The sequence below is a fragment of the Amphiprion ocellaris genome, chromosome 10, assembly GCF_022539595.1.
Source record: "Amphiprion ocellaris isolate individual 3 ecotype Okinawa chromosome 10, ASM2253959v1, whole genome shotgun sequence".
NCBI lineage: Eukaryota > Metazoa > Chordata > Actinopteri > Pomacentridae > Amphiprion > Amphiprion ocellaris.
The window spans coordinates 21,884,741-21,895,471 of NC_072775.1; the positions used below are offsets into that span (position 1 = coordinate 21,884,741).

General features: G+C 39.6%; 1 protein-coding gene across 3 annotated transcripts in view; it reads left to right on the top strand.

Annotated features, from left to right (window-relative positions):
- ccdc24 (coiled-coil domain containing 24) overlaps positions 1-9,303 on the top strand; it is a 19,140-nt gene extending 9,837 nt beyond the window's left edge. The window contains exons 5-9 of one of the 3 annotated variants that reach the window (XM_023286539.3): positions 15-119; positions 1,997-2,051; positions 6,106-6,169; positions 6,845-6,950; positions 7,158-9,300. In XM_023286539.3, the coding sequence (XP_023142307.2) occupies positions 15-119; positions 1,997-2,051; positions 6,106-6,169; positions 6,845-6,950; positions 7,158-8,181 (1,354 nt within the window). In that variant the 3' untranslated portion in view covers positions 8,182-9,300. Of the gene's footprint in view, positions 1-14; positions 120-1,996; positions 2,052-6,105; positions 6,170-6,844; positions 6,951-7,157 lie in introns of all 3 variants that reach the window. The other 2 variants (XM_023286538.3, XR_008603076.1) reach the window with 2 other exon arrangements.
- Positions 9,304-10,731: the final 1,428 nt, after the last annotated feature.

Sequence of the window (10,731 nt, forward strand, 5' to 3'; positions counted from 1 at the left end):
TCTCTCTCCTCCAGGCCAAGCTCTCACTGCTCAGTCCAGTCCAGCGCTGAAGATGAGATTGAAGCAATGAGGGACAAGCTGAATGTCACTGAGATAACCCAGGTGGTCGATCGCCTCAGGTAAGTTCAACAGAGCACAGTGGTAACCTCATAGCTCTTTTTCACATTGTTCCAATCCACACCTTAAAACAGCTATCAGTATTTTGATTATAACAAAATCCAATATTTTCATAACAGTATAAAAACAATATGGTAAAGTGAATTGGGTCATTCCTTACTAATGACTGGTCATAGAATAACCACCTGGATTTTCAGCTCTGCGCAGTTTTCAGAGTTCTATTGTCAGTTTCAGATCATTGTTCACCTGCATGGCCCACAATTTTGCTACTTTGGTTCACTTTCGTTGTTCTTACCGTGTTTTCGGTGACAAAATTCTAAAATGGTAAATGATCTGCACTTAAATAGCACTTTTCTACCTTAGTGGTACTCAAAGCGTCTTGCAATGTTTCCCATTCACACACCAATGGCAACTGAGCTGCCATGCATGGTGCTTGTCTGCTATCGGGAGCAAATTCTGCGTCAGTGTCTTGCCCAAAGAGCCCAGCTGGTTAACAGAGTGGAGCATTTACCAAATAGAGCCTGACATTTCTGTCAGCAGTTGGAAATTAGAGATCATAATCAGAGTTGAATGTTGCTCCGTATCTGCTGGATGTGTAAATAAGTAACTGTTTCAAAACTAGTTCATCAGGTTTACCAAGTATTTAGTAGAACCCCTACTAGTGAAAATCACATTTTTTTCTTTGATTTTCACTGGACCTGCCAACCAACACCATAGCTGAATATTTTCACCTTCAAACTGCAAAGTAACGATGAGTCTTAAAAACACAGATTCATACTTTGGGGATTTCATGTGTAACAAACCAAAGGAACCAATCCTGTCAGCTTGTAGGGAGGTGCATTCTTTATCATTGTTCCTGAATACGTATTGTTCCACTGTTGTGAGCTGGTGTGCTGGAGTTGCAGTGAGCAGGGATGGGTGAGAGGAGAGAGAATTGGGGACTTAAAACAAGTGACTTTGATACACAGAGATGAGTTTTTGGGGGTGTAATCAATGACAGGGGAGGGAATGAACTCTTGTATTATGTTTCTAATAGGAGTTGGCAGAACCACATAATTCCTATTTTGTTGTAAATGACATCATTATGTGTACTCTGTAAGTCTCAAAGTCAGTTGCTCTGAGTCCTTTCCCTGTTTTTTCCCCTGATTTTTCCTTAACCCTCCGCTTCTGTCACTGCCCTGCCTCCTTCACGTTCCATCCCTCCTTTCCTTCCTCTATCCCTCATTTTGAGGCCAACAGACCATTGCAGTCACTGGGGCTACCTTGGAAGAGCGCCTCCCTCTCTCCCTCTCTTCCCTTCTCTCCCTTTCTCTCCCATTTCCTGACTAGACCAGAACAAACGGCCCCATTGTCAGAAAATGGATCCCAGACCGGACCGGAGCCGGCAGAAGATTCTTTTTCATTTCAAAGACGTGAATAAAGTCCACTATGGTTGTGTAACTGGAGAAGAAGAAAGTGTTGGGGGAGAGAGGGAGGGAAAAGAAAAATAGGACACTATTTCCTCAATACCAGATGAAAGCTACAGAGGATGAACTCTGAGCAGAGCAGCTATTCTGTCACTGCTTCAGCTGTGTGATCTAGTCATACCAGTTATCTTATCTGTCTGCCTCCAACATTTAAAAAAAGGACTTACATCTATCTATCTATCTATCTATCTATCTATCTATCTATCTATCTATCTATCTATCTATCTATCTATCTATCTATCTATCTATCTATCTATCTATCTATCTATCTATCTATCTATCTATCTATCTATCTATCTATCTATCTATCTATCTATCTATCTATCTATCTATCTATCTATCTATCTATCTATCTATCTATCTATCTATCTATCTATCTATCTATCTATCTATCTATCTATCTATCTATCTAGGTCTGTCATGATGGAGGAATGTGAAGCGTTGACCAGGCTGTTAAAGTATTTAAAGGTAGGAAAACAGGATGGAAAGCAGCCGCGTACCATATAATTTAACCTCATTTTGAGTTAATGCGTGAATAGTGTGTTTATAATATAATATGTGTTTTTCACTATTTAATCCTTCTAATTCTGAGTTAGGTTTGACATTTCTCTGAAGGTTTTTTTTTCATAGGGAAAAAACCCACATGTGAAGTTGCATTTTTAGGATTTTAAAAAGGAATAGCTTGAGTTCCCTTTGTTTTGTGCATTTTGCACACTGTTTATACTTACAGCAGCTATGCATAAAGTTGAGAAATCATGTTTTCCCCACAGTGCTTATCGTTTCTGGAGAAATATATTGACTTCCCCAAACAGAAGCACACTATTTTCCAAAACAAAAGGCTTTTTTTTTCACTTTGAATCCCACAGGTAGACCTGCTGTTTCTCTTTTGGCCCTGAAACCCTGCCAAGGCTCACATTTACACAAACTCACACATGCATGCACAGTCTTGCATGCACATTCACAGGAAGTGTGCAAGACTTCAGCCTAAACTTGTCTTTTTCCGTCTGTCTGACCAAGAAGTTGAAGTTGTGGTGCAGCTTAAGATCAATCTCCTTCCAATCACGCAAATGGCATACAGAGACGTTCAGACACACACTTACAAGCAGAATCATCAAAGGCAACAAAATACACATTTGTGTCAACTATCTGACATCAAATGCATGAAGCTGTATATTTTTTCATCAACTATGGATGCTGTATCTTGCAAATCTCAGAACACAAACACGTTTTTAGAAAAGATTGTCTCACTTGTGCCTCACTGTTTGGCTTCATGAGAGAAACAGTAAGTTTAGACAGATGTAGGACTTTTCTGCAGACCAGATGTGAAAATTATCTCTCTGTACCTTCCATTTGTGTGTGTGTATGACTGTCTGGAAGTGTAACTCTGCCAGGTCCTTTTCTTAGAAACAAGAAAAGTAGAAAAATGGAAATTCTAAATACACAGGATTTCAAATGTTTATCAAGAACCTATAGTGAACATAATATGTGGCAGTTTTGCGTGCTGCATGAATTATTCAGATTCGGTTAAAAAAAAAAACTAATTATTAGTAATGCCATGAAGATGCTGTATGAAAAATAAATAAGGAAGCACAAGTTCTGCTCTGTAAAAAAACTCATCAGGCATTTTATTAGTACAAAGTAAAACTTCATGCAAGAGAGTGAGGAAGGGACATTAAGGATGTGTTGTTCCAGCCTTTAAGACCCAAAAGTGTGAAGCTAATTGTCGTGACTTTTCTTCAAAATACATTTGCCGTAAAGGTCTTTGTCAGTGAGGTTCTGTGCTTTAACAGAAGCTGCCTCCTTAAGCAAGTGGTTGCTGTCTGGTGTGTGAGCATTGCAGGAATTTTGTGCACCTGAGGATGCCACAGTGGTGGCTCATGCTGAAGCTGTGTTGTGCAAGGCAGCAGTGTCTCATCGACTGTAGTAAGTTCTTTGGAAGGACACTCTAGCCTACCCTCTTATGTAAGACTTTTTGTTTTTACTGTAACATAAATCTCTAAAAAGTCTTCACATGTATCAATTCACATCAGGGCCCCAATACAAGGTCTTGCCTAGCAGTCATAAATAAATATACCATACAGGAGCTAGTAAACATTGAAGTCACGGTGCCTGAAAGAAAACAATTCTGATTCTTGTTTTTGCACTGAACAACAATGCCTATATTAAGTCCCCCGTAACTAGTCCAGTACTTCAAATTCCCAGTTCATAATTGTGTTGGGAAGAGAAAAAGAATACAGATTCTGATCCAAACTCGAAGATTTTACTGAGTGACAAAGCGAAGCAGGAAAACATTTAAATGTCCAAATCACATTTTTGAGATCATGATTGCAAACATCTGTTTATGGCCTATGGTAATTAGTTCAATCTTTTTGTTGTCCGTGTGAAGAAAATGTGTTAAATCTGAGGAAATGTTGAGCAACAGGGTTTGCCAGTAAGCTGTACTGTTTTAAGTTGAGATAATGTAAGAGTCCTGCCAGGCACCGTCTCATCCGGCGCTGTTTAGTATTAGTCAGTGCAGTAAAATTATATTGTTTTTGAAACAGCTATTAAAGAGAGCCACATAAAGAATTTAGGGCTTGATACAGTATGATCTAATTGCCTTTTTAGTGCTGCATGTAGCAGCCAATCATAAATTGATTCTAAACACAGCCATAATGACCTATTTTCTGTTAGCAGGAGGGAGGCTCATGTAGTGAGTTGGGCCAACACTCTTAACGACATTAGTTAAGAGAAAATCACACGTACGTACCTCTACAGACTCTCATTAAGTGTGTTCTGAGTGTGAGGTCAGCCGAGTGAGAAAACTGTAGTATCTCATCACTCTGAGGCAACGGAAAGTATGTCAAATATCCTGGACTCTAAAATATAGACTGCAGCTTTACATATTAATTCACTTGATCTGATAATAATATTGTGTGAACCAATGGAATGGACACTGTCTAGTGGTTGGGAACCATGATGACTCTCGTCTCTGTTTACTGACTCAATCCTGAGGTCACACTGAGCTCCCCTGTCCTTGGCTACATGTTGTGTTTCCCACAAATTCAGAGCACATGGCCTAAACATCACAATTATTTTGAAATTATTGCTGTAGGACATAAGTCTGTCACGTCAGTCAACACTCAAGCTTCCTTTTGATTCTTTTTCTCCTCTAAAGCGGGCAGAGATGGACTAGTTTTGGTCCAGGTGATAGACGATACTGCTAAAGGTGCATTTAGGCCCGTGAACGGTTGTCACAGCAGCTGCTGCCTCTCAGCTTCCAGGTTCTGTATTTTGAACTGGCAGCAGCAGGACACAACTCCTCCACCATAACTCAGAGCTGCCTCCCAACCAACCAGCCTGTATACAACATCGCACAGATAAACAGAGCAGCACACTGAAACAGCAGCCAGAGCATTGTTGGCCTCTATATGGTGACACATTTCCATCATTTATTATGTAAGCACTCACTTTATAAATGTCATACTGTATAAGATGTGGTCAAAATATAACTTAAACTTGCTCACCAGTAGACTGTAGACTGTAATAGTTTGAGCTTGTCTGTCCAGCTAGTGAAACCAGCTTATACCAGGATTTTCTGCAGGATACTAAAGGTTTTTGCTGGTTAACCAGTTTGATTGAACTTGGCAGAACCATCACCTCAGATGGATTTCAGCTGGATTTTGTAGAGGGATTTTGCATCAGCTGAGGGACTGTGCGGTGCAGAGGTGGATGTAAAATCTTGTGTGAGAATAATCACCAAAATCATACAGTCTTTCCTAAAATATCCGCAAGTCTGCGCAGTGGTAATGGGTTCAAACCCCACATGGACCGCAATGCCTATTTTGGGATTGCGTGCGCTTTAGTTTTGGATTTCAGTCATTTCACTGTCAGACACCACACTTACTTCATCAGTTTTGAAAGACAACATCAGGAGGTTTGGGTTTAAATCCCACTGAGAGACCAGACCAAGATGTGTGTTTTAACTGTCAGTCTGCAGGCCTTAGGGAATGTTTGGGTACGTGTGTGTGTTTGTGTAATGGACTCTGTAGTCTGTGGCTGTAAAAAAGACTCTCATTAGCATTTGTGCTGGTGTAAAATGAGGAGAGGTGCCTGCCAGTCACTCGTAACAGACACATACACATGAAGACACGGTTTGCAATCAGGTCTTTGGATTTGCGAGCTTTGAGCACACACACTAACACATAGACTGCTATGGTTTTCATTTGCCATGGATATAGATGTTTGAGGCCAAATTATGATGGAACACTGCTGCTCAGTCGTTTAGTGGTCTCACACACAGACACACACACATTCCTTTCCCCTTTCTGCCGCTGTTATTTTTACCCTTTTCCTTGTTCCTTTGCTGTTTCCAAAGTCTCCTGGTTTCTTGAACGTTTAATGCATTTACCTCCTATTTTTCCACTGTGTCCTAGTTTGTGCCACAGTGTTATGTGAAACAGCACTGAGATGTACACTAAAACTTCACAGTTACCAGACACCCTCGTGTCTCTTTCTCTCCTGTGATTTGTGTTTCTTGCAGGGCAATATTAAACAAAAGCTTCAGAGCCGGTGTGAATTTGATAGAGCTGAACCTTCACTCGCTGGTGAGTCAGATTTTTGGCTTTTGCTGCCATCTGGTGGCACATTGTTGTTTAACACACAGTGTATGGCAAAAACTGTCTGTTCTTTCCTCCATCAGCCAGTAAATCTCATTTTGAGACATATTTATGAATGAAAAATAGAATTGAAGGCCCTGGCCACATCTACATTTTCTACTGTTGGCTAATGGGCATAAAAAGCAATTTGAGAGCACTTGGGAGCACTCTGGGCAAAACAGCAACTCATTTTTGATTTTAATTACTCAACAGTTAGTTTTTCTTTTTGTTTTATCTTCTTAGTAAGTGTTAGACTCAACAATGGAACATTTCATATCTGAAATCCATGAGATGCCATTTTATTCAATATTTTAAAATAATAATAATGATCTAAATATATAAATATGTCTATTTAATATAATATGGTAATAAAATTCTGAAATAAATAATCAAGGCAATAAATACATAAATAAATATGATAATAAAAAAAAATAAGCTTTTTGTTTTAAAAGAGACTTTTTTTTTATTTATTTCCAGGGATTTTTACTGTATTCTGCCACAATCATATATTTGAGGATTTATTTTGTAGGCACATTAATACTAGGATTATTTATTTATGTAATTGTATATTTCTGAATAAAACTGCATTCCATACAAATCTGTTTTTTTTTTTTAAATGTATAGAACTGAGAGAGCTTAGAGGAGCTGTACAAATGGACCTGGAGCTCTTCCCTTCTTCGTTAGCAGCCTCGCCCTCCCTACCTGTGAGGGAACTGAAAAGCAGTTACAGGTTAGTGTGTTTTATTATTGATCAATATATATTTAATACTAAAATAGCTCCTTCACTGTTTGCTTTTATGTGTGTCTTCTTATTTCATTCAGTCTTTTCATATTCATGTTTTTACATGTAGTAGAACAGCAGATGAATGAATGTGTTCAGTACACTTTTCTTCATTGTATTTATTGATGTGATCTCCCTCTTATTCTTTTCGCCCAGACTGTCAGCAGGACGAGGCCCAGAGACTCCACCAGCTTTAACTCCTACACCAATCTTAAGACCACATTCACCTCTTCCTCTGTGCCATCCTCAACCCAGACCACCAGCTGGACCTCCTCTCACCAAGTCCTCAATGTCCAGGACTCATGGTCAGCACAGACTTACATCAGCCTCCAATAAGTCTAATAAAACACCTCCCTGCAACAATATTAGTACTTCTGGGCACACAAACGACCCTTTCAAAACTGACCACATAACGGTTCAAAGTGAATACAGCTGCAGTCTTTCTCCAGAGCAAGATAGTACTGGTCTCCACCACAGGACCCCGACTTCTAGTGCTAGTTTTCAAATAAAATCTGAGAAAAATTCGCTCTTCAGCAAAACTCATCTATCATCACATGGCAGCATTCACACCCCGAGCACAGAGTGTGATGTGTCATCACAGAGGGAGCGAAAGAGCAGCACTGTCTGGAGGTCAAGAAGCATCAATATCACCCCCTCACCTGTTCCTGCCCTCAGTCAACTCTGTGACACAGACAGCTTCAGTAGCAATAAGACCAGCCATTCTGTGTCAACAATGAAATCAAGGACACCAAATGGACAACAGAATAGTAGCCGTGGAGGCTTTTCAAGGTCATCAAAAGTGCAGATAGATAATCACAGAGGGAAAAATACTTCTGAAATTCGGAATCCTCCCGCACAAAATGGCAGACGGAAGAACAGCAGTGAGATGGATAACAATAAAAATGCTCACCTTAGGAGAGATGTCAACAAAAAGCAAAGCCTAAGTGGCCGCAGTTTGATGGACAGCTCCTCACGTCATCCAGAATGCAGTGATACACTGGGACAAGCTGTATGCACTCAGTCAGCATCTGCACGGGTTAATGGACAATCCTTCACCTCCCCTAAAAAACCACATGAGGGCACCACAAGTCAGCCAAAAAGTGTCCAGGATGCTCAAACTCTGCCTCAGTTTCTCAATAGGTTTTATCAGCCAGTCCCTCCTGCAAGAGTGCCAACTTAAATTCCACCAATAACAAGACATGTGGGTTTAAACCAGGGGGAGAATGCGATATGTCGGTTGTAGGGAAAAATCGAGGTCTTCTCTGAGAAAGAATCGTAGGACATACTGTATCTGTGTGGATATGCATGTGGATAACAATAAAATGGAATAAGGATACAGCTCTGTGTGGTGCTGGCAGGTGCAGTGGGAATTAAAATGAACTACAGATGGGGAAACTGAGTGCTTGTAATTTTCCATTGTTTGGTTTATTTTCCTTTTTAGTTTTTTTGAGGGAGGGCATTTTTGCTTTAATTTAAATAAATGACAGTGGAGGTAGTAGATTTAGGGAGAGACAGCAGGAGAATTACATACTGAAGCTGGGAGTCAAATTGGAGACTTAGCTACTGAGGGCATTTTAGAACATGTGGTCTGTGCACAATCCACTTAGCCATCAGATTACAGTGCAGTGTTTAAACATGTGATTAAAAAATAAGTGTTGTTCACGAAGACAGTAATGTGTACAGGCCTGGTTTATGAAAAATACACAGTCTACACGCTATGAAATGCATGTGTTTCAGTTACTTGTGTTTCTTACTACCTAGAGCATCAGACAATGACAGTGTAGATTAATGATGGTTGAATTCTATTTTGCAGCTTCAGGGTCTTAACCATGTTTGTTCAGTGTTACCCTGTTGTTTGGTTGTTAATAAAAGTGTTACTGAAGGTGTTGGCAATTCCTGGAAATAGCACTAAATGTTAATGGATACATATGTGTCCATTCACATTTTAAGTTTTACTTAGTAGTAATGAATGATTTTGGAGTCAGGTTTTTGGTAATCAGCTGATGCCTATATGACCTAATAAAATTCCTGTCCAGTGACTGTATAGCTGTGTAGGGCCTTAAACAACAGGGACATTTTTTACCTTCCAGTTTTGGCCTTTTTTTTTTTTTTTTTTTTTTTTTAGCAAAAGCCTATAGATTTGTATTCATACTTGAAAAGATTATATCAGTCTCTATTTTACATCTGCACAAGCAGAGGATTGTTATGAAACACTTGAATGGATTTGTGAATCGATGAATGGAATTAATGACATTACACATTAAACACATTAGAGACAGAAATAAATACAATAACACACATTTTGGTAATTAATTTTTTCCTACTTTTTCATACATCAGCTCTTGCTTTCTGTATTTATGCATGTCTTTATTTCTGTATTTCCACAAGTATTAAGTTATATATTTCTCCATTTATTAATTATTCTATTTTTGCATGTATTTACATATTGCTGCAGTATTTCTGTGTCTGTGTGTTCATAAGGTAAGATGTTGTAAACTTAGCCGTTATGTGTAGTTAGCAGAAGGTCAGCATTGCCAGACTGTCATACAGATTTGACAGGAATCATTTTCTTCTGTCTAGTTTACCTGGCTGACCAACCCTGTTTTAAACTGTGGCTTGGACTACCCACCACTTTAACATACAGACACAGAAATAAGTAAATGAAGAAATATAGAAATACATTAAGGAAATTCAGACATACCAAAATAATTGAAATGTATTGTATATAGCTCTAAAATAACAATTGGAAATGACCGCCAACATGGGATGCTCAGTCTCTTTCTAGGGACAAAAGCACCTTTCCCCCAGAGGGAGTCTAGTGTCAGCTCATTGAAAGTGATGCACAGACTAGGTGGCATCATGATCTTTTCCACATTTATCTAAAAGCACAGCTTCACTAGGTGTTGCAAGGGAACATCACTCAGCTCCTGGTAGGAGGAAGCTACCACTCAAGATTGGTCAATATACACCGATTAGGCACAACATTATGACCACCTGTCTAATCTTGTGTTGGTTCCCCTCTATGTCGTCAACAATGCTCTGAACCATTGGGCATGGACCAGAGGACCTCTTAGGGTGTCCTATCGGGTCTGGCACCAGGACATTGGCAGTGGATCCTTTGGGTGCTCGGGGTTGTGCGGTGGGGCCTCTGTGAATCCAACTTGCTCCTCTGCATCCTGTTGATACTTGATCTGAATTGAGTCTAAGAAGTTTGGCATCAAATCAACATCTGAGGCGGCTGTCATGTTCCTCAAGATGTTCCTGATTGCTTGATATTTTTGCGATGTGGTGGGATGCATCTTCCGGCGGGGGTAGGCCAGTGACATTGAAGATTTCCATTTGCATGAAGGAGTGTGCTTGTTCTGGGACAATGTTTATTTTGGTGTCTAAGCCTCATCAACATGGATGCCAAAATCCAAGATTTTCCAGCAGAACAGTGGTTTTAATGTTGTGGCTGATCGGTGTTTGTGGCCAAGTTAAACCCTCCTCTCCCAGAGCTGAGCTACAGCTGCCTTTGTCCATTTTCCTTTGGTACCTTGGAGTTTCTTTGAGGACTCCAGCCAGAGACTCCAGGGACTATTGCTCCAGCAACATGACTCCTAATATCACAACTTATCCAACACAATGAGGTGGCAATATTACTCTATATTCAATTATAATACAGTGTATATATATATATATATATATATATATATATATATATATATGTGTCTTATCTATATATAATATA